Here is a 23,559-nt window from a genome sequence, read left to right on the forward strand (position 1 = left end):
GCAGGCCATATAGTCTAGTATTTTTGCTGTAGTTCCACTCTTATACTTTGCCATATTTATTCTATATACAGTTTATAGCCTAGGAGTCCTAGGTTAAACCATATATCTTAGGTGAGCAGGGATTGTACCATTTGGTTTTATGTAAATTCATGTAAGACTTTGCCTAAGTTCTTAGAAACTATCACTATTGTTAAGGGATGTATGGTTTTATATATAATAGTTACTTTAAGCTGTGTATACAATGTATAGTCAATCATACTGTTATATAATTTACACAATGCATTAAATATAAGATACATTAGATAGAAACAGATGTAAAGCATTTACATATTAACATTTGCAGCTGGGCATGGTGGTACATGCCTGTAAGCAATCCCAGCACTTGGTGGAAGAAGCAGGAGGCTCCTAAATCCAAGATCAGCCTGGGTTGTATAGCAAGTTCCAAGCCTGCCTAAATTGCATAAGGAAATCCTGTGCAAGGAAAACATGCTGCTGTTTCTCAAGATAGAATATTGTTCTATGAGGGCAAGGAAGAAGTGCCAGCACCTGGCCCACATCTTGATCTGCACAAACGGAAAAAAAAAATGAATGAACGCTTTTGGTCACCCGAGTCTCAGCCTTCCCGTGCTTAGGTTGGATGTATCTTCTAATCTGGAGGCACTATCATGTTCCGTTTTCTTTTCCCACCCTCACAGAGTACACAGCTCTAGGAAATAAACCCAGGCTTACATTTTCCCATCTTCTAGGGGCTGATGCCCACCACGTGCACCAGGCATTAGCGGGACAGGACTACCACTCCCAGCATGCATCGCGCATTGGGGTCGTACCACAATTTGTAGGGGATATATGGACCTGAAACCAGCGCCAGAGACCCAGAAGCAGGGAGAACGCCCCTCTATTCAGGCATCTATGGTACACCCCAGACCCGGCCCTCTAAGGCCCCGCGCTTCCGAGCTCGCGCAAACTCTAGTTCTTTTTGCCCGACGGAGGTGGTTTGCTCTTCCGTTGCCCTGTGGCTTCGGCTTATCTCCTGAAGGAAGGCGAAGCTTCCGCCCAGCATTGGGGGTGAGCGGGAGCCAGTTGCCCTCCAGCCCCTGGACTGCATTTGGAAGAGGGTGCTTCCTTAATATCAACTTCAGGGATCCCGAATGGGCATATTTGGAGGTTTTGGGGCCCGGGTGGCATTCAGAAGGTGTCCGCTTTTGAGGAGACCCTTAGGAGGCGGTTCTTGGGGACTTGGGTGGTATTTATTAGTCTGCTTTATGGGGGTAGTTCTCAGACGCAGACTTGAACCCCTTGGAAGCAGGGTTTAGGGGGCGCTTAGGGAGGCTCAGGGTCTGAGTATGAGTACTCTGTCGGTGGGCAGGATTTTCGGGCTTCCCAAGAGGAGAGAAGTTTGAAGTTACTAAAGTCAAAGCGGGAGAAGGGGGTTGGGAATGGCTTGTCTTAGCACCGGACCGGGTGACAGTAGGAAGGTTGCACCACCGACGTGGCACTGTGGTATAAATGCCCTTTGTGACCTCTGAGGTCTGCACGGTTGGTTACCCTGGGCTGTGAGACCCGAACACACTAGGGGCCCAGACGCCGGGAGAGGAGCCTCTCAACCGAGGCTGGTAAAGACTCTCTGCCGGGCTCTTCTGAGCGGACTTCCGAGCGGACGTAGAGCTACTGAGCGGTACTTTGGTTGCCGCTTTATTCATTTATGAGGGGTGGGGCTGTGGTGCGAACTCTCTTTCGCACCTGGTCCACTAGAAGTGTCAGCTTATGAATTACTCTCTAGGGGGCGGATCAACGTGCGGAAGGGGCGTGTTGACGGGGTATCCCGAAGTCTGCTTCACAAACTAGACTTTATTGATAATCCATACAATAATCTGTGAAGGTGAGTAGCGCCCCAAGGGTATTTTAAAAAGCTTTTCTACTCTGCGTCATTTATGAGGGGCGTGGCCTTTACAGCTTCTGCGGGATCCGCAGTTAGCTTTCCCTCACAGGTTCCTGGATTTAAACCTGGCATCTATCGGAGATGATGCCGTGGGTATTATTCATGCCTTATGTCTCAGTAATTCTAGATTACTAACCAAGACATTGAATTCAAATCCCATCCATCTTTACTTTTGTGGACCTCGGGCAAGTCTTTTTCGGAGCCCAAAAAGTGGGTATTTAGGATAATAAGAATAGTTTACACCCATTTAGTTACTTTAATTAACCATTTTATCTTCACAACTTCTCAAAAGTAGGTTTCATCCTACTTCATAGATGAGGAATCTGAGCCACAGGACAGGTAAGTAATTTGTCCTAAAGTAGCACAATGCGTGGCTAAACTAGGATTCAAATCTGACCTGTCTGGTTTCAGAGTTGGATAATGCCCTTCCCCAAACCAATTTAATGGTACTATTTCTGGTGGGCTCCATGGTACTCATATCCTCCGTCCCTCTCTCCTCTCCCGTTGTGTCTCCTACTCCTTTCTCCACGCTGTCAGAGAATTAGGGGCCTGCCTGCCTCAGCCTGCCAAGTATTGTGGAATTACAAGGAGTAGTTGGGACACTGAGGCAGGAGGATCTCTTGAATAAGGGTGTTTGAGACCAGTATGGGCAACACAGCAAAACTAGCTCTCTTCTTTCCTTTCTTTCTTCCCCTTCATCTCCCCTCCCTCTGCTCCCTTTCCCTCCTCTCTGCTCTTTCCCCTCCTCTCCCTTTTCTCTATTCTCCTTCTCTTCCCTCTCTGTGTGGCTATGTATCTATATCCCTTTCTCCAGGGTCTGTTTCCCCAGACTTGCTGGGTACTAGTGATCCTCCTGCCTCAGCCTGCCAAGTACTATAGAATTACAGGAATCCTACTAGCGCACCCCAGCAAGAGCCTGCCTTTTAAGAAACAGTGTTGCTACTGCTCAGGTTAATTATATGGTATGTGTGTCAGGCACTGTTTTACTTACTGAAATTCAATCACAGGGTAATTTCTTGTTCTTAATTTCCATTTTCTGGATCTGAAAACATTCAAGTGGATACTTCTGCAATGACTAGATATAGCCTCACACATAAGTAATTTTAGATTAATTCAAATATGCTTACATATTAACTTTAGTTATATATATTTGAAAATTGTTACAATGCCTTGTGGCAGCACTGCTCAAAGATCCTTTCCATACTTATTTTCATGACACATTTTATCAATCTGAGTTGGATAGATTCTTTTGAAGTGGGGATTGGTGTGTTTTGTTTTGTTTTTTTGTAGTACTATGGATTGAACCCAGGGTGTAGGGGAAGTACTTTATCCGTAGCCTACATCTCCAACCTGAGGTGAATTGATTTTATTACCGTCATTGTCTATCAGAGGCATGTAGTGAGTCTGGATTTAGTCGGGACAAGATAATCCCCTAAATGGCCAAGGATAAGGAGCAAGGACTGTGCTCCCCTCAGGCTTCGCAGGGTTATCCACTATGACACATACCTTGACTGTTACCTCATAATCTGTGCTTGCTGGGCAGGGCCCACAAGCTTGGCTGGGAGGCTGCCCACAAGCCTCACAGAATTTGTTCTTTTTTTTTTTTTGGTTTTTTTTTTTTTTTTTTTTTTTGGTTTTTCGAGACAGGGTTTCTCTGTGGCTTTGGAGCCTGTCCTGGAACTAGCTCTTGTAGACCAGGCTGGTCTCGAACTCACAGAGATCCGCCTGCCTCTGCCTCCCGAGTGCTGGGATTAAAGGCGTGCGCCACCACCGCCCGGCGAATTTGTCCTTTTGTTGAGACAGGGTTTCATGGTCGAGTCCCCCAGCTTTCATGTCCCTTAGTATAATGCCGGGATTAATAGGCATATGCCACTATGCATGTACTACCTGGGTGCAACCTTTCTTTTAGTACACACAGACACCCTATACCCTATACAGGGTCTATGTGTAGCCCTGGCAGTCCTGGAACTCGCTCTGTAGACCAGACTGACCTTAAACTCAGAGATCTGCCTGCCTCTGCCTCCGTAGTGTTAGGATTAAAGGCGTGTAGCATGACCCCCCCGCCCCTTCCATGCAACCTTCCTTAAGTTTTCTGTTTCCAAGTTGAGCAGCCAGAATAGCATTATTCAGTATTCAGGAGCCAAGGGAGTGCATATTCCCTGCAGTCGCCCCATTTCTTGCTTACTGGGTATTAGATGGAGCAATAAGGCAGGCCTGCCTCTTTTGTTTCACCCCACTGAGCGTTTTGCATTATTCATGAGTAAGATGTCGCTTTGGTCTCCTTGATTCCCGGCAGCAGCAAGAACATTCATTATTCATGAGCATGGGGTGTGATTGCCACGCTTTAACATCTACTTTCTGGTTGCCTGGTCTTAGTAAACCATCAGGAAGAATGGCCTGGAGATCCTTCCTTGGTTTCTTTGACAGCTTAGCTGCAGTTATTCTTTATTCATAGCCCATGAGGCGTGGCCTCCTGCTCTACCTGTTTTTCTAGTTACTGCCTCTGGAGCCACTTGGTGGAGCTGTTCTTCTCATTACAGAAGTCCCAAACTGGGCAGGCAGGGAAAATACATGATTCATGAGTGGGCGCGGTCCGCTTGCATCCGGGTTTCTGGGGGTGGGGCTCAAGGTTTTGTTCCGGCCTTGGGCTCTGCCGCCGCCATCTTGTGTCGGCTGCTGGCGTGAGGGAGGTGGCAGGGAAGGACCACAACCACAACGGTCGGGGAGGAGAAGGCGGCTGTGATCCTAGCTGGCCCAGGTGGCAGGAAGAAGGAGGAGAAAAAGGACGGTGGCGGCCGAGCTTGACTTCGGCTCCTTGAGGAGTTGGCGGCGGCGCGACCCGGGGAACCGGCATTGGTAATAGCTTTTCTCTGCACCTGGCTCGAAGCAAGCTCTTGGGAGGGTCCCTGCTGGCTCTCTGCCAGCCTTCTGTCTGCGGTGTCGATGGTATCAGCCATCACTAGACAAGCGGGTGTGGGGGGAGTACAAATCCTGGGGCAGGGTGGATCATTTCTGTCGTGGACCACCGTATTCCCTTGGGCTCCGAAATCTGACCTTGACGTGAGATGACCCCCCATCTCGGCTTCTGGAGATTTCCAGCTCAACATCTATAACGAGATGTCTTGATCCCGTCCTGCGCTTCCAACCAGAACTCCCGACAGTCTCCCATAAAGGCAGAGGAATTCAGCATTACTGCTTGTAAAAGCCGTCCATACTTGTGTGTTATTGTAGACTGTCCCAAGCCCCGAAATCTCCCTTGGGACTCCTCCCAGTCCTTTATTATTTGCTCGCATGGCTTAAGAGAGGCCAGACTTAAGAAAGGGTCCGCATGGCCTTCATTTCCGAAAGAGCAGCCTTGTCTAGCATTTTCCTCCAGAATCTCCCCCTCCCCCCAGGATACTATCTATCCGTTGAGCTGCCATCTGGATTAGACCGGGTGAAAAGCAATCTGCCTGGCCTTCCTGTGGAGACTCATTCCCACATTCGAGGTCTCCCAATGCCGCCTTGACATAGCATCATCGTGCTAACCGGGCATTCTTAGACGCTTTAGCATCTGCCTTGAAGAGGCTCCGTTGATTCCTAGGATCTGCCCTTAGAGACATTGCCTGCTTTTAAGTATTCATTTGTCATGCTCCCGTTATTCTTAGGCTGTCCCCTCAATAGGCCTCATCTTTTTCCCCATCAGCCATCCTTAACCTCCAGTATCTTTCCTCTAGAGCCTCTCAAGGGACTAGACACTAGGGAGGACCTGTTTGGACACAATTCTCCATCAGTAATCTCCTGCTACCATCTACTCTTTCAGACCCTGTTGATTTGTAACCTCATCTGCCAGACAGTCTCATCCTAGACCCAACTTCTGCCTTCAAAAGCACATACCAGAGTAGCTTCTCTCCTTATAATTCCTTAATCTAACAACAGGCGCCAGAATCTGCCCTTATCCTTTTAAAGGTTCTTAGCATCTTCATTCAGGAAGTCTCAGCTTTTGCTTTTGGCCTCACTGAACCCCACTATTTCTTTCAGATACCCCTTTCTCCAATAGGCCTACTTATCCTCCACCAGAGTAGAAAACTTTAATATCTATTTATTGACTCATGGAATCACAGAATTGGCTGGAGAAACCTAACTCCACTTGGAGATTTAGCCAGGATTTGCTTGGTAACCTTTATTTTTATAATTATTATTTTGAGACAGGGTAGCTTTGGCTGCCATGAAATATATAGATACATAGACCAGGCAAGCTGCAAATTCTTAGAGACCAGCCTACCTCTGCCTCACTAGTGCTGGGATTAAAGGTGTGCTCCACCATCCTCAGCACTTAGTAACCTTTTTAAGGCTTAAGCTATCTGAAACTTATCTGCCCTTTTCCACCCTATTAGAGCAGCTTTGTTGCCTTTTAGAACAACACAAGGCCTTTGTTGCTCCATTAGAAATCCCTCTTCAACAGTGTGCCCTCAGAGACCTCTCCTAGCTTCTTCACACTTAATCTCATGGCTTCCTGGCACTCTAGTGTCAGCATGGAGACCTTTCTGTGAATTCCCATTATTTTTGGTGAAGGGTTTCTATCAGTGGAATCTGAGACTCTTTCGACCCCAGCACCTTCCTGCAGTAGTCTCAGGTTCTGCATTCTCCCACTTCTTTCTAGAGACCCAAGGTTTAAGTCTTTAAGACTTTGCCCAGTGCCCCTGGTACTTGTAAGGCCTGCTGAGGTCTCATTTGGGTCTCTTTTCCTGTCTCCTTCAGAGCTCCTTGAGCTCAATCACTTCCCAGTGCCTTTCTCTGTTTTGGGCATCAGTCATCGGTTTGGAGACCCCAGGTAAGTTTTGAAATGCTTTAATTTCAGCTTTGCCAAGCAAGTTATGGAAGATATATCCCAACAGAGAAGGCTAAGTACGTGTTGAGAGAGAGAGAGAGAGAGAGAGAGAGAGAGAGAGAGAGAGAGAGAGAGACGGACGATGTGGATTTAAGGTTTTTGGTTTTCTTTGAATGGGGATGGGGTAATCTTTAGCTCTTATCCAGGGGTCCCTGCCTCAGATTCCTCCCACTTGCCTTGATAAAATCTGGCAATTGAAATGTCCCTTTTTATTTTCTTTTTTGAAATGGGTTCTCACTGTGCAGCTCACACTGGCCTCAAACGTAGTCTTCCTGCCTCTGCCTCATAAGCACTGGGGTTGCATGCATGTACTGCCACACCTGGCTTCGAAGTCCACTTTTGAATAGTCACCCCAACCGTGCTTAGACTCTTGCTGCCTGCCAGCAGTAGGGGTGGAGAGGTAAAAGGTCTGATAAAGAGTTCTCTGGCCCTGGGTCTTGACTGATGTAGGGAGTAGAGAAAGCATATGCCCTGGACAAACCAGTCGCTGACAAGGCAAGGGAGATAACTAAGTACTGGAGGCCGCTGTGGGAGCCTGGGGAGGAACTCATGTCCTCGGGTCCCTGAGTTTTGAAACCACGGAATTAAGCCTCATCAGGAGGGCAGTTCCTTTTCTCCCAACTTTTGGAGAAACTTGACTTAGAGGAAATGAAATCTCATGCCAAGTCACTGCCAGTAAATGGAAAGTAGGAATTGCTTTTGTCTTGCTCCTGACTTATCAAGCCTCTTCCTACCCAGATTGGATCTAAGCATTCCCAGCAACTTCTCTGACAGACTTTGGCTCTAGGCAGCCTCCTGCCTCCCCTCCTCTCCCTTTCTTTACCTTCCATCTCTGAGCAGTCTGGGCTGGACCCAGAGCCAAATACTGACAGTGTCATCTAAGAAAATCTCACAAACTGCTACCAGCTGCATGATACTTGGGCAAGTGATGCCCAGGGCTAGTGAGTGGAGTTCCTTAAGCTTTCACTTTCTATTTCTCATAGGAGCATAGGGTTATGTAGTTCACAGGCACTGTTAGAGTCAGACAAAGCCCTTGACTCTTGCGACTGATGGGGTAGATGGTAGGGAGCGCTTGTCATTGTGTTCATATTAGAAAGTGATAGTGCCAAGATGGAATCTTAGGTATGTTGGCGGCAGTTGGTGGTATTGAGGGTCAGAAAAGGCTTCAGAGTTAGAGCAGTTGTGTGAGTAGAAGACAGGGTATAAGCAAGTACTCAGTGCTTTGAAGAACCATTGGGCCTGAAAAATGATTCTAGGTTCTATCTTTTATTTACGAGCATCTGAGTCCACCGCCACTAGATTTCACTTCCAACAGCAGGTTATATTGGTGGTGGTTTTCCTGCCCTCTGGGATCTAGTATGTCACTTGACCATGTGAGCTCAGGTTTTCTCATTTGTTCAACAGGGACCTTAAATCCTGCCTTGCATGATTTCATGCTAATACAATTGAGAGCATGAAACTTGCTAGCTCTGAGAAGTGGCTTGGACTTGAGAGTCATTGGATCTGCTCTGATCCCAGTTCAACCACTCCGAGTAGGAATTTTGGTCAAGTCACCGAACATCCCTGAATGAAGTTTTTTCTTCCACGTGCCCTGGGGTAAATAGTAGTAGTGCAATTCCCACAGGGTTGCCCTGAGGACAGACAGCGACAAGGCTCATTAAAGTGCTTAGTGTGGCCTCTGACCTGCTAACCTGTTGAAGGACTTCACATGCAGAAGAGACTTTAGTTAGAAGTGTGCGTTTTCTCTCTTCCAGCAGCCTGTTTTATTGGCCTGGGTTGTTTTCTACCCCTAAGACTGGGAAAAGGGCAGGACTTGAAGCTCTGCCCTGAGCCCCACTAGGGCCTATGGTCTGCATCTTTTCTCATATCAGCAATACCCTGGAACCATATTAAAGTGAGGGAACAGCTCCATATGATACCTATAAAGGGGTCAAGATTTAAAACCTGAGTACTTCCTAAGTCCACATCTGTTCTCTGACAATGGTTTTTTACTCCATAGGATTGGAGCCTTTCCCTTAAGCTGGCTAGGGAGAGACAAAATGACTTAGCACTCAGCTGTGTGGATTTACAAGCCAAACCACCTGGTTCAAATCTTGGGTCTGACAGCGGTGTGAACCTGGGCAAGCCACTTCATCTCTCTGGGCCAGTTTCTTTTCTTTTTGGTTTTCTGAGACAGGGTTTCTGTAGCTTTGGAGCCTGTCCTGGAACTAGCTCTTGTAGACCAGGCTGGCCTCAAACTCACAGAGATCCACCTGCCTCTGCCTCCTGAGTGCTGGGATTAAAGGCATGCACCACCACCGCTCTGCTACCAGTTTCTAAAGTAGATTTGCTAATACCTAAGTCTTCTCCAATTATTACCAGTAATAAACAGGAAAAAAAAATAGTTCAAGGCCAATCAGGGCTACGCGGTGAGACCCTGTATTTAAAACAAACAAAAAATACCAGAAAAATATCCCCATGTATCCTAGGCTCACCTCTTTCCTGCCATTTTTCCTCTAGATGTCCAGCTCGCCGCTGTCCAAGAAACGTCGCGTGTCCGGGCCTGATCCAAAGCCGGGTTCTAACTGCTCCCCTGCCCAGTCCGTGCTGTCCGAAGTGCCCTCAGTGCCAACCAACGTGAGTAGCTTCCCATGATGATGGAGTGAGGAGTCTTATTGCTTTCCATTTTAATACCCCACTTGTGCTTGTTATCTTGAATCTTTTTCTTGCTCTCCATCCCCAGGGAATGGCGAAGAACGGCAGTGAAGCAGACATAGACGAGGGCCTTTACTCCCGGCAGCTGTAAGTTAGGCCTAAGTCTGCCTGAAGTGGGAAGGGGTACTGAAATACTTGGATCAGGTGGGCTGGACAGTGACCTGGAATCTCTTCCAACTTGACAGGTATGTTTTGGGCCATGAGGCAATGAAAAGGCTCCAGACATCCAGCGTGCTTGTCTCAGGCTTGCGGGGCTTGGGTGTGGAAATTGCTAAGAACATCATCCTTGGTGGGGTCAAGGCCGTCACCCTACATGACCAAGGCACTACCCAGTGGGCTGATCTCTCCTCCCAGGTACCTCTTCCCAACATTTTTTTCCAAGCAGCAGCCTTTGTGTGCCACAACCATCTGACTTTTATCCTTCTGTCACCCCCTCTTGCAGTTTTACCTTCGAGAGGAAGACATCGGTAAAAATCGGGCTGAGGTATCTCAGCCCCGACTTGCTGAACTCAACAGCTATGTGCCTGTCTCTGCCTACACTGGGCCTCTGGTTGAGGATTTCCTTAGTGGCTTCCAGGTACTTGGCCACTGCAAAGTTTCCTGCTTGATTTTCTTGGAACTCATCTGTGGTATTTTTTGGTACTATTCACTATTTAATGAGCTGTCTAAGGTATCAGAGAGGATGCAGGAAAGGTGAGACCCTGGGCCTACCTTTTGGGGAAAGATGTGGACTCACCACTTAAACAACATAGTAGTTATGAACAGACTGGAGGCAAACTGTCCGGCTGTGTCTAGCTCTTCTAGTGTAACTTTAGGCAGCTCACTTAGATCCTGGACCTTACTCTTTCCATTTCAAAATAGGAAACCCAACAGTACTGATTTCATGGGGTTCCTCTGAGGGTTAAGAATGAAGAATAGCAATTTGGATACAGGGAAAGTGGCATGGGCATTTACTGATTTTAAAAAGTCTAGGCTATGAGAGCTAAAAGTCTGCCCTATAGGGCTAAGGTCCTCAGGGGTCAGTGCTGCAGCATCAGCAATCTGACACAGTTGTAGGAGCTCATCCTGGTAGGCAGGGATGGATGTTCCTGGAGAAGGTGGAGAGCAGTTTCAAAACTTGGGGTGGAGTGGGCAGCATGTTGAGAGCCACCAGCAGATAGGTGTGGTATGAGTGAACACAGACTCTGGCTGGAGGTAGTTTTGCCCTGCCTATGTCTCACGGGGCATGGCAGGGTTGTAGGCAGTTAGCAAACAAGTGAGTCAGCTATTCTGCGGTCTGTACCTAGTACCACTACCTTTCTCAACATGCTCTAAGCCTTTGTTTTCTCGTTGCTGTCTTTCCCCCTCACTGAGTCTGCTGCCCAGAAGGTCTTAATGAGAGAGGCCTAGAGGACCAGGGAGAACCTGGACAATTCTAGTTCTGGGCTCTAGACCTGGGCTTTATTTCTCCACAGGTGGTGGTCCTTACCAACAGCCCCCTGGAAGACCAACTACGAGTGGGTGAGTTCTGTCATAGCCGTGGCATCAAGCTAGTGGTGGCAGATACACGAGGCTTATTTGGGTGAGTGCCCTTTTCCATGCCTCTCCCCACAAACTTTCCTAGGCCAAAGACCCTTATCCCTCTTTTGCCACTCAGGTTTTATATTCTGTGTGTTCACCTCTTCCTGTGTGCCATTAGTACTGTTACATGCCCGTTGTGATGTGCCAGGTTTCCTCAGCAGTATCCACTGCACCTTGAAGGATGCCTGGGGACTTTTGTGGGCCTCAGGCATCAGTCCTCTTGCCACTCTATACAGGCAACTTTTCTGTGACTTTGGAGAGGAAATGGTCCTCACAGATTCCAATGGGGAGCAGCCACTCAGTGCTATGGTTTCAATGGTGACCAAGGTAAGGAGGCCATCCCCAGTGGTCCTGGAAGACAGAAAGGCAATGGCAGTTCTCTCTGTCTTCTCTTATTCCTTAACTTGCTCGCTCCTTTTTAACCAGGACAATCCCGGTGTGGTTACCTGCCTTGATGAGGCCCGACATGGATTTGAGAGTGGTGATTTTGTCTCATTCTCAGAAGTCCAGGGCATGATCCAACTCAATGGCTGTCAGCCCATAGAGATCAAAGTACTGGGTGAGCTGGGACTCTATGGGGGCACCTTAGGGTCTTGCAGATCAAAGGGAGGAGTTTCTGAGTTAAGAGTGAGGGGAGCCATAGCCTGAGTGTCTGAGGTGGTTCAGAGAATCAGGGATCCCACCAGAGCTGATGGGCATGGGCGAGAAGGACCAGTTATGTTTGAGTTGTTAGTAGGAGCATGGGCCTCTGGGATCTATCTGAGTTGAGGTGAAAGAGCCTCCTGTATTTTGAACAGAAGATCTGCTCATGTTTAAGCTGGTTTGGGTAAAAACAGCACCAGTATAGACTTGGGGTCAGGGACACAGGCTCTCATGGGGTCTGAACTTATTCTGGGGCAGAGGAGATGGTTTCTGATCTCACGAATGGGGCCTGGGGTTGAAAGATAGTACCTGGCGTCTGCACTGGGTCAGGCAGGCATTTTTTCCCCTTGTCTCTTGAGTTAAAGTTGTGTGGACTTTAAGGGGGTATGTAAGACTGACGGCCTCCCTATCCGCTCTAGGTCCTTATACCTTTAGTATATGTGACACCTCCAACTTCTCTGACTACATCCGTGGAGGTATCGTCAGTCAGGTCAAAGTACCTAAAAAGATTAGCTTTGTGAGTATTGGGTACAGTGGTTCTTGGTGGGTGGTTCTAGACCAGTGGTTCTCAACCTTCCTAATGCTGCAACCCTTTATTTAGTACAGTTCCTCGTGTAGTGGTGACCTCCCAACCATAAAATTATTTTGTTGCTACTTCATCACTGTAATTTGGTGCAGTTACAATTTGTAACATAAATATTTTTGGAGATAGAGGTTTGCCAAGGGGTCATGACCTACAGGTTGAGAACCACTGCACTAGACTGTTTCAAATTCTCTGCTCCTTTCTTCTCATTTTTAGAAATCCTTGCCAGCATCACTGGCAGAGCCTGACTTTGTAATGACTGACTTTGCCAAGTTTTCTCGCCCTGCCCAACTGCACATTGGCTTCCAAGCTCTGCACCAATTCTGTGCACAGCACAACCGACCACCTCGACCACGAAATGAGGTGGGTAGGTGGGCCAGCAGCCAGCCAGAATAGAAATCCTTGGTGTTAAATGCCCGCCATACCTCTGCCTGTCCACTGTCCGTCTCCTGACAGTAGCCTGAGAGATGCTTACCTGTTTCCTTTGCCCTACCAGGACGATGCGACAGAACTGGTGGCCCTAGCTCAGGCTGTGAATGCTCGGTCCCCACCTGCAGTACAACAGGAAAACTTGGATAAAGACCTTATACGGAAGCTAGCTTATGTTGCTGCTGGGGACCTGGCACCCGTAAATGCTTTCATTGGGGGTCTCGCTGCCCAGGAAGTTATGAAGGTTAGCAGAGTGGGAATGGACTGGGTTTTGCCTTTGCTTCATTATTTGCTCTCCATATGTGCCGGGGTCTGCTTATCACTGATCACTTCCTTTCTCCTTCTCCACTAGGCCTGCTCTGGGAAGTTCATGCCCATCATGCAGTGGTTATACTTTGATGCTCTTGAATGTCTCCCAGAAGACAAAGAGGCTCTCACAGAGGATAAGTGCCTCCCGGTATGTGAATGGACTGGAAGGAAGGCATTATCTGGGGTGTTTCTGGGGAAGCTTCTCTCTGACCCTCCTCACTTTATATCCCCCAGCGTCAAAACCGTTATGATGGGCAAGTAGCTGTATTTGGCTCAGACCTTCAAGAGAAGCTGGGCAAGCAAAAGTACTTCCTGGTGAGTGACCTCATTGGACACCTAGCGTGTGCACCTCCCTTGGTCTCTGGCCACTCCCTCTGGGGTTTTCTTTTGCATTCTGAAGGGGGGTGTCTTTACAACCCTGGGACTAAATATGTGGTACTAAACCTTTTTGCTCAATCCTGTTGTCTTCTGCAGGCATGGGGAATTTTGTGGTTTATATCCGCTTGCTTTACCGTGACTTGCCTCTGTGTCTCTTGGATGTTTTTAGGTGGGTGCAGGGGCCATTGGCTGTGAATTGCTCAAAAACTTTGCCATGATTGGGCTAGGCTGTGGAGAGGGTGGAGAAGTCATTGTCACAGACATGGACACCATTGAGAAATCAAATCTGAATCGACAGTTTCTTTTCCGGCCCTGGGATGTCACGGTGAGATAAATGGAAGTAGGAGATGGAACTTTGACATCTCGCTTTTCTCCTTTTTCTTGTCCCCAGAATTTGCCCTTTTTGCCCTCTGTTTCTGTCATTCATTTAGCCCTCATTCATTTTCATCTCTCCTCTGAGCCACCATCAAGTCAGTTTCTTTTTCATTCTTTTTTCTCTCAGTACTGAGAATTGAGTCTAGAGCTTTACAAATACTGGGTAGCTAGTTAAAGATTGTTTTGTCTTGTTTTTCGAGGCAGGGTTTCTCTGTAGATTTGGAGCCTGTCCTGGAACTAGCTCTTGTAGACCAGGCTGGCCTAGAACTCACAGAGATCCGCCTGCCTCTGCCTTGGAAGTGCTGGGGCGTAGCAGCACTTTCATTTCCTTTTACTTTTTCCTTAACTTTTTAAAGAAGATTTATTTATTGCAAGCGTGGTGTGGCACGCCTTTAATCCCAGCACTCAGAAGTCAGAGGCTAGCAGATCTCGAGTTCCAGACAGCTGGGGCTGCACAGTGAGAAGACCCTGTCTTGAAAACAACAACAACGATATCTTTATTTATTTTATATGTGTGAGTGCATAGTGCCTGAAGAGAGTGTTGGATCCTTTCGAACTGGAATTTGGGGGTTATAAGACTTGGTTGTGAGCCATAGGATGTGCGTGCTGGAAACCAAAACTGAGTCCTTTGGAAGACCAACAAGTGCTCTAACCACTGAACCATCACTCCAGCTCTTATCAGTGCTGCTCTGGAACGGTGTGTTAGGGGTTCCCAAAAATATTCCCAAACTCAGTGCCTGCCTAAGAGGTACTAGTGGCTGATTTTTTTTTACAGAAAAAGGACACAGTATAATCAGCAAAGGAAGAAAGGTTCATGGAGTTAAATCAGCAGCAAGTGTCTAAGAGTTATCTCCCAGTGGAGTTGCAGAAGATGGACTTCATTTCCCCAGTAACAAATATAACAATACACCTGAAAAGTTTCTAGCCAGGGAAGCCTGCCCATTTCTCTACCTAGGGCTTTTACTGGGATCTGGTTTCTTGACTCTAGGAGAAAAGACAGTGTTTAACATAAACCATACTGTTAACAAACAATTCAGGCACACTGAGCCATTATTATTAGGTAAAGGAGCGATGGGAACTTTTCCATAAAATCCAAGATCCTAGACTCCAACCAAGGGCCATTTTTCAAAGTAGGCCTCCTAAATGATGGCATTGTAGTCAGCCAGTAACTCTTCTCTGCAGTTTGAAACTGAGATATCAGAAATCTATGAGACCTTCTATAAGGCCAGTATCACTGCCCAGTATACCTGTTCATTAATTTATTCACTGAATAGTTACTTTAGGAGTTATTGTTGTACATACTTGAGGTACATTAAAGAATAAAATGAGGTAGGACATGGTGGCTCATACCTTTCATCTCAGCACTTGAGAGGCAAGCAGATCTCTGTCTTCAAGGCCAGCCTGGGCCACAAAGTGAGTTCCAGGACAGCCAAGTCTACACAGAGAAACCCTGTCTCAACAAACAAAAAGAAAGAGTAAAGGTGCTAGTGGAGGAAGGTAAGTAGTAAAGGGCAAATGCATAATAGATATAATACAGATACAGCTGGGCCCACAGATGCACACAGGCAGGCAGATCTCTTGAGTTGAGGCCAATCTGTACATTGTAAGTAAGTTCCATGAGCATGACTTCATAGATCCTGTTTCCAAACAACAACAAAGTAACAAAGATACAATATAACAGTGAGATATGGAGTCAATGTTGGTACTTTGCAAAGTGTAAAAGAGCAAGCTGGGCTTGCTAGGGAGGTTAGTTTACAGATCTCATTAGTTCCTTAAGAAAGACCTCATCTCTGCAAAGCTGTGGTGAGTGTGGGGACTAGATGGTCTTCTGGTTGGAAGTGCCCAAGGCCCAGATAATAGCCTGTAGAACTATGCTCTACTCTGAGAGGTCCTGGGAACCAATTAAGTTTACCTTGAGTGGGGATGAGAGCCAAGGTTCTAAGCAGAGGAGGGATGTGACCTGACTTTGGTTTCATAACACTTAATGCTTATTTGTCTAATATCTGGTTGTTTTGGGGAGAATCTCCAACCTGCTGCTCCCTAAAAGAATAGTAGGTATCAGTTAAACAGAAAGAGGTGGCTAAGCCGGGCGATGGTGGCACACGCCTTTAATCCCAGCACTCGGGAGGCAGAGGCAGGCGGATCTCTGTGAGTTCGAGACCAGCCTGGTCTACAGAGCTAGTTCCAGGACAGGCTCCAAAGCCACAGAGAAACTCTGTCTCGAAAAACAAAAAAAATAAACAACAACAAAAAAAAGAGGTGGCTAGTCCATTGTCTACAATGGATGCTTCCTTTTCCATCTCACTGCCACATGTGTCTCAGCTCTGGCCCATGTGGCATTATTGTTCAATATCCTGCTAAACCAAGGAGCCTCCTGAACTTGGGCTGGTTAGATGACCGTTCAGGGGGACAGCTCTTTATGACCCTAAGTGAATCCACCAATAACTGAGTCCCGCATTGTACCCTCAACTGTATCTCTTAACTTCACAGAAGTTAAAGTCTGACACGGCTGCTGCAGCTGTACGCCAGATGAATCCTTACATCCAGGTGACAAGCCACCAGAATCGTGTGGGTACTGACACAGAGCGCATCTACGATGATGATTTTTTCCAAAAATTGGATGGTGTGGCCAATGCCCTGGACAATGTAGATGCCCGTAAGTTTGAAGGCTGGTAGAGAAGGCAAGGGCAAAAGAGGGAGAGTCTGGGCCCTCTTGTTCTTTCCCAGTGTGCCTGTCCTTGTTTCCTGGCTATCACATCATTGTCGCTAACCTATCACACAGGCATGTACATGGATCGCCGCTGTGTGTACTATCGGAAACCACTACTGGAGTCTGGCACACTGGGCACGAAGGGCAACGTACAGGTGGTGATCCCCTTCCTGACAGAATCCTACAGCTCTAGCCAGGACCCGCCTGAGAAATCCATTCCCATCTGCACTCTGAAAAACTTTCCCAATGCCATTGAACATACTCTACAGGTAAGTGGGCTCAGGGGAAGGGAGGAATGTCTACCAGGCCCTTGACTTTTGAGTATCACAGGCTTAAGTACAAGACATGTTTTCTTCTACCATCCATCTACCTGGCAGTTGGCACTTCTGAAATGACTTATTCTTGTAATTTCTACTTTTGACTTTTTCCAGTACATAGACAGGTAAAAACCACTGCTGTTGGTAGGCATGGTAGCTCACCTGTAGTTGAGAGGCTAAGGCATGAGAACTGTGAGGTCAATGCCAGCTTGGACTACCTTATCTCAGAAAAGAAAAACAAAAGAATGATGAATACTGGAATGTCATTCCTTACCTAGAGTTAACAATATTTGCCATATTTTCTTAGATTGATATGGGCATGGTAGCATATGCCTTTAATCTCAGTACAGAGGTGGCAGAGGCGCTGGATTTTTGATTTCTGTTCATTAGATGTTACACTCTAACAACTTAAGAGATAGTTCAACAGTTAAAAGCAGTGACTGCTCTTCCAAAGGACCTGAAATCAGTTCCCAGCAGGCACATGGCTGTTCACAATGGTGTTGACTCAAGTTTCAAGGGATCTGATACCCTCCATGGGCACTGCGTGCATGCGGTGCCCGAACATAAACCCATATACATTAATTTTAAATTGGGACTGGAGAGATGGCTTCGTGGTTAAGAGCGCTTGCTACTTTTTATTTGGTTGGTTTTTTTTTTTTTTAAGACAGGGTTTCTCTGTAACTTTGGAGCCTGACCTTGAACTCACAGAAATCCACCTGTCTCTGCCTCCCAAGCACTTGCTACTCTTACAGAGGACCCATGTTCAGTTCCTAGTTACCTACAACGGCAGCTTTTCCTCTTTGTTTCTTTTGAGACAGTGTCTCATGTATTCCAGGTTGACTTCAAATTTAACTGTGTAGCTGAAGATGACCTTAAACTGACCCTTCTGCCTCCACTTCCCAAGTACTGGAATTAATAAGCATATGCTACCATGTCTGGCTCCAAAGCATCATTTTCTTGCTAAATAGTCATTTCCTTCACTCTCTTCTAGTTATTTGTCTCTAGCACATGATATCCAGGTTTCTCCATCAATTGCAAAATGATGTCACAATGATAGTCTCTATATGATGCACATATGGAACAGTGCTGTATATAATGAAGCTAAAATGTTAAGTGACCACATCTATGTGATGGGCACCCAGGCCACAAGTATAGCTATGTTGCTATCAGAATTCTAGGGAGTCCACATATTGGGGAAGAGTAGAAATAGAGGGGTGGGGAAAGACCAAACCTACCTTTCATTTTTCCCTTTGACCCTACTGTGGTTGTATCAGTTTTGTGGCCATGAACTTAACTTCTTTGTGCCTTATATTCTTCCTCTCTCTTATCTCACTGGGCTGTTTAACTGGCACCACTTTAAGTACACATAGGAAAGAGGATAGAGCCAATGTCTTATGCTAAATCCCTAGAGAATAGATAGGAATCATTGTTGGACTGAATCTATTTTTGTTTGTTTCCTGGCTTGCTTGTTTGTGTTTTGGTGCTGGAGACCAAACCTAGGACTTAGACAAACACTTGTCTACTCTTTTTTGTTAAGTCAGGGTTTCATGCAATTGTTCCCAGCATTGAACTGCTGCAAGTTCAATTGCTGCAAATCTTGTGGGGGTTTTTTTTGGGGGGGGGGATTTCTTTTCGAGACAGAGTTTCTCTGTAGCTTTGGAGCCTGTCCTGGAACTAGCTCTTGTAGACCAGGCTGGTCTCAAACTCACAGAGAACCACCGCCCGGCTGCAAATCTTGTTTTTAAGTTGTAAAATGCACTTAGCCAATACGCATTTTTCATCAAGGTATAGTACATGTGTACAATTCTTGATGCTTTTTTTTAACACATACATTAGGATAGTTATTTCTCAGATCAAGTTCAGTGACTTAAATGGCCAAAAATGAAGGAGTGGGGAAATCTAGGAGCTTCTCTTTCACAAGTTGCTGTGTATTTCCTACTTGGGTTACTTACCTATGATGACTGTCACCCGTGAAAACATTTTGTCCGTCATTCTATAAAATCCATTTGTTCCATCTGCAGTGGGCCCGGGATGAATTTGAAGGCCTTTTCAAGCAGCCAGCAGAAAACGTTAATCAGTACCTCACGTGAGTAACTTACACACCACACACCCCACTCTCCTGCCTGCCAGCAAAGATATTCTATGCTTTTTCAGCTGTCCCCCTCAGCACTAGACAGACTTTTCAAAGGACTCTTCACTTCTCATGCTGTGGGGGGATCAAGACAAGCTTTCTGTGGAGAAAGTAAGATTGCCCTAGAGCCTACCTCAGGGCCCACTGTGTAAATTGCCCCTCGGCTCTTTTCACTCCCTAATAGAGACCCCAAGTTTGTGGAACGGACCTTGCGGCTGGCAGGTACCCAGCCATTGGAGGTGCTGGAGGCTGTGCAGCGCAGCCTGGTGCTGCAGCGACCACAGACTTGGGGTGATTGCGTGACCTGGGCCTGCCACCACTGGCACACCCAGTACTGTAACAACATCCGACAACTGCTGCACAACTTTCCTCCCGACCAGGTAATGTTCATTCATGCGTTTCCTTACAACCACGTGTTTGCTGCAGTCTCTTCAAGTGACTTCTCCCAGTTACTAATTCAGATGTGGCTGGTATCCAAGGCAAGAGATGTCAGAAGAATGATCTTCTTATTTCTTCCTTCATTTCTTGGAGCAAATTAATTGGTTCTCTTGCTGTTCCCCTTCACTGTGGTGTATAGGCTGAGTCTGACCTGATTTTTATCAGGGCTATAGTGAACCATGAAGCAGAGATTCAGGAGTCATTTATTCAAATCCCAGCTCTCTCTGAACTTGGACAAATCACTTCTCTCTGTTCCTTTCTTTAGCTTGAAGGAGGAATAGTTGTGATCTGATTCACTGGTATTTATAAATATTAAGTACATGTCTGGTGATTCAGTCCAGTCTGCTAAAGGGATTTGTGAAGAAAGTATCTTAAGAATTTTGATGGTGGTTGAATCTCAGATGATTGACTCCAGCCCTCTTCAAGGACCCAGCCAAGAGTAGTGAGGTGGGGTGCATCCAGAGCCAAGATGACAAGTCAGGATTGCCAGAGAGGCCTTCATTTCAAGATCTTACTTCTGGAAACTTTCTTTGTTTTAGCTTACCAGCTCAGGGGCCCCATTTTGGTCTGGACCCAAACGTTGTCCACATCCACTTACTTTTGATGTTAACAATGTAAGTCTTCTTGTTGGGTTTTCCTGGGATTGGGTAAAGGATGGGCAGGTGGGAAGGGAAGGTGGTGGCTTCCTCTTCAAGGGCAGATGTATTAACCCTACTGTGCCCTGCTGTCCCCTAGACACTGCATCTGGATTATGTGATGGCTGCTGCCAACCTTTTTGCCCAGACCTATGGGTTGACTGGCTCTCAAGATCGAGCTGCTGTGGCTTCACTCCTGCAGTCAGTACAAGTTCCAGAATTCACCCCCAAGTCTGGTGTCAAGATCCATGTTTCTGACCAGGAGTTACAGAGCGCCAATGCCTCTGTTGGTGAGGGTGTTTGGCAATTTGGTCAGAAATCACTGTCCCTACCTGTTCCTAGCTTCCCCATTAGTCCTCTGTGACCTCACCTTACTTTGCACCTCCCTCACCTTGAAAGGAAGACAGTCTGTTGGGGGAGCAATCTCTCCCTCCCTTCCTCTTCTTTCCCATTCCAGCAACCAGGAAAACAAACTGTGTTCTTGGTTGGTGTGCATTTGCCTTGGTTTCATTCTTTCTTTGCCTCTCCTTGATGATCTGTTCATCTAGGGGGTATGATCTCCAGCAGGGCTTTCCCCCTGATTCTTGCCCACTTTGACTCCTTCCATGTGTCCCATGTCTCCCCGTTCATGCATCCTTCCCACCCTGTTTCTCTATACGTCTTCACCCATCATAATTTATAATCTATTCAGTCTCCCTGCCTTCCCTTTTAGATATCTGTGTTTATAGTTCTGTATACTACCCCCACCTTGTGTTGACCTTCCCTCTTCTCTGTCTTCCTTCTGAAATACCTACTGTTATATATTTCCTTTAGTCTTTTCTTCCACCTCCTCAAGGTTCCTTCTGACTTTCTTCTCGTATATTTCCTCCTATCTCACCTCTCTTCATATATTCTCTACCTTCCCCTCAGATACTTCTCATACATTCATGCTTGTGTACTTCCCTATGTTCCCATCATGTCTTCTGTGTCTCTATATACAGTATGTCCTCAAGACTGACAACCCCTTCTATCTGATCACTCCACCTCACGTCCACTTTCTCCTGTGATTTTTTTTTTCTGCCCCTAGTATCTCTCCAGATCTTGATAGCCTCTTCTAGTCTTTTTCAGGTTTGCTCTGTTCTGCTCTGCTTTTCCCCTTTGCCCCTTCATTCTAGGATCTCTTTTTCTCTCTCCAAATTCTGTTTCTAACTGAATTTCTTTTGCCCTCCCTGGGCTTTCACCCTCACTCCCTGCATCTAAAGGGCTGTGTTTTTTCTCTTTGTGCAGATGACAGCCGTCTTGAGGAGCTCAAAGCTACATTGCCCAGCCCAGACAAGTTACCAGGATTTAAGATGTACCCCATTGACTTTGAGAAGGTGCGTGGAAGGGTCTTGGATAGGACAGTTGGGGTGAGCTAAGCATAGACAGGGTTATAAAGAATGGGGATCTAAGAATATAGAGCCAGTCCAGCCCTTCATGGTGATCAGATTCATGGGCAGCCACGTAGATTTCCTTCTGATCTGGGGGAGACCAGCAGGTAATTTGCATTGGAGGATACCTACATCCCAAGAGGCCAGGAAAACTTTTCATCTGATCTCCTCTTACTCAGGATGATGACAGCAACTTCCACATGGATTTCATTGTGGCTGCATCCAATCTTCGGGCTGAAAACTATGATATTTCCCCTGCAGACCGGCACAAGGTAAGGGGATTCTAAGCCTGATGTTGTACCATTTCCAGGCTTGAGTTCCTTATATCTGTGTCCTTCTTTAGACTTTCAACCTCTTACAACTTAGAACTAACATCTTCCTTGATCTGTTTCTCAGAGCAAGCTGATTGCAGGGAAGATTATCCCAGCCATTGCCACCACTACAGCTGCTGTAGTTGGCCTTGTGTGTCTGGAGCTGTACAAGGTGGTTCAGGGGCACCAACAGCTTGATTCCTACAAAAATGGTTTCCTGAACTTGGCCCTACCCTTCTTTGGGTTTTCGGAACCTCTTGCTGCACCTCGTCACCAGGTACATGCTCATATCAGAAGATGAGACTTGTAGTGGGTTACCCGGTCACTAGGTCAGAGTTCCTATTGAAATATACCTGCATGTTTTTTACAAGAGTACTAAGGTGTAAAGTATGTTTGGCATGTTGAAGGAATAACAGTCAGTAGATCAGAGTGATTGAGAAGATAAAGGGTAGAAGATGAGAGTAAGAATTTCTTCTTGTGGGGCTGGAGAGATGGCTCAGAGGTTAAGAGCACTCATTGCCTGCTCTTCCAAAGGTCCTGAGTTCAATTCCCAGCAACCACATGGTGGCTCACAACCATCTGTAATGAGGTCTGGTGCCCTCTTCTGGCCTTCAGGCATACAGACAGAATATTGTATACATAATAAATAAATAAATATTAAAAAAAAAGAATTTCTTCTTGTGGCATAGGACCTTGTCATTCAATTGTAAAGGTTTAACGCTTGTTACTCAGTGACATGGGAGCCATGAGACTTTGAACAAAAGGTTCTGATCTGACTTACTGGGTTTGCATGAATGGGGGCAGGGAAAGCAGAGGGTTGGGACTTCTGGAATGGCTCATATCCTGTTCTTTTCTTGCATTGCAGTACTATAATCAAGAATGGACATTGTGGGATCGCTTTGAAGTACAAGGGCTGCAGCCTAATGGTGAGGAGATGACCCTCAAACAGTTCCTCGATTACTTTAAGGTAAGGAAGGCCCTTTTTCCCTCTCATCCCACCTCTAGGATGGGATGTCTAGATGATTTTTTTTTTGGCCTTCCCACCATCAGTGCTATTTTTCCCCCTTCTGCCCTCCAGACAGAGCACAAATTAGAAATCACCATGCTGTCCCAGGGTGTGTCCATGCTCTATTCTTTCTTCATGCCAGCTGCTAAGCTCAAGGAACGATTGGATCAGCCGTAAGTAGGCTATTGCCAGGCAGGCTGGGAAAAGCCCTGTGTTCCTTTCATTGGGTGGGGAGCCTCAGCTTGGAGGTGTTCTATTCTTACCCATCACCTTTCCTGTCCTCACCTACCTCCCTTCTTCTCTTGCTTTGTCCTCCTGGCCCTCTGCCCTTACCCTCACCCTTTTCCCTAGGATGACAGAAATTGTGAGCCGTGTGTCAAAGAGAAAGCTGGGCCGCCACGTGCGGGCACTGGTGCTTGAGTTGTGCTGCAACGACGAAAGTGGCGAGGACGTCGAGGTTCCCTATGTACGATACGCCATTCGCTGATCTCTGTGCATTTCCCTAAGCCCCAGTTCTTCCCCAGATCCCTTCCAGTACTAGTTCCCATTTGGCCTCTGGCAGTGGTCCATCTAGCCAAGCCTGGCATTCATTCCCTTATCACCCAGCATCCCGAGACCCTCTCACCACTGCTTTGTACCTTGTTTGGAACCTAAATCCCAATAAAAAGATAATAACCCAGATATAGCCATCCTGGCTGTTTCCAGGGAAGAAAGGAACATCCTGGAAATGTCTGGTTCAGATAGCAGCTCAAAGAGCTACTCAAGCTACAAGCTTCCTGGGCAGAGAATAATGGGAGTTGATCTCTCTTGTTTATTCTATGTA

General features: G+C 46.6%; 1 protein-coding gene across 3 annotated transcripts; it reads left to right on the top strand.

The window, feature by feature from the left end:
- The first annotated feature begins 937 nt into the window (after window positions 1-937).
- Uba1 (ubiquitin like modifier activating enzyme 1) lies at window positions 938-23,417 on the top strand. 3 transcript variants are annotated; one of them, XM_075958355.1, is made up of 27 exons: window positions 938-1,115; window positions 1,781-1,879; window positions 9,309-9,425; window positions 9,532-9,590; window positions 9,689-9,857; window positions 9,946-10,080; window positions 10,958-11,064; window positions 11,300-11,390; window positions 11,490-11,622; window positions 12,125-12,222; window positions 12,505-12,651; window positions 12,785-12,961; window positions 13,070-13,174; window positions 13,261-13,341; window positions 13,574-13,729; window positions 16,270-16,435; window positions 16,562-16,758; window positions 18,828-18,892; window positions 19,122-19,317; window positions 19,915-19,989; window positions 20,111-20,300; window positions 21,277-21,365; window positions 21,599-21,691; window positions 21,816-22,007; window positions 22,596-22,697; window positions 22,809-22,909; window positions 23,088-23,417. In XM_075958355.1, the coding sequence occupies exons 3-27, from the start codon at window positions 9,309-9,311 to the stop codon at window positions 23,221-23,223; spliced, it is 3,177 nt and encodes a 1,058-aa protein (XP_075814470.1). In that variant the 5' UTR covers window positions 938-1,115; window positions 1,781-1,879; the 3' UTR covers window positions 23,224-23,417. The 3 variants fall into 3 exon arrangements, with proteins under 3 accessions (XP_075814470.1, XP_075814471.1, XP_075814468.1); XM_075958356.1 differs by having other exon boundaries at window positions 1,049-1,065; XM_075958353.1 differs by lacking the exons at window positions 938-1,115; window positions 1,781-1,879 and adding an exon at window positions 4,568-4,795.
- The last annotated feature ends 142 nt before the right edge of the window (window positions 23,418-23,559 follow it).

Source organism: Microtus pennsylvanicus, chromosome X (assembly GCF_037038515.1).
Source record: "Microtus pennsylvanicus isolate mMicPen1 chromosome X, mMicPen1.hap1, whole genome shotgun sequence".
Classification (NCBI taxonomy): domain Eukaryota; kingdom Metazoa; phylum Chordata; class Mammalia; order Rodentia; family Cricetidae; genus Microtus; species Microtus pennsylvanicus.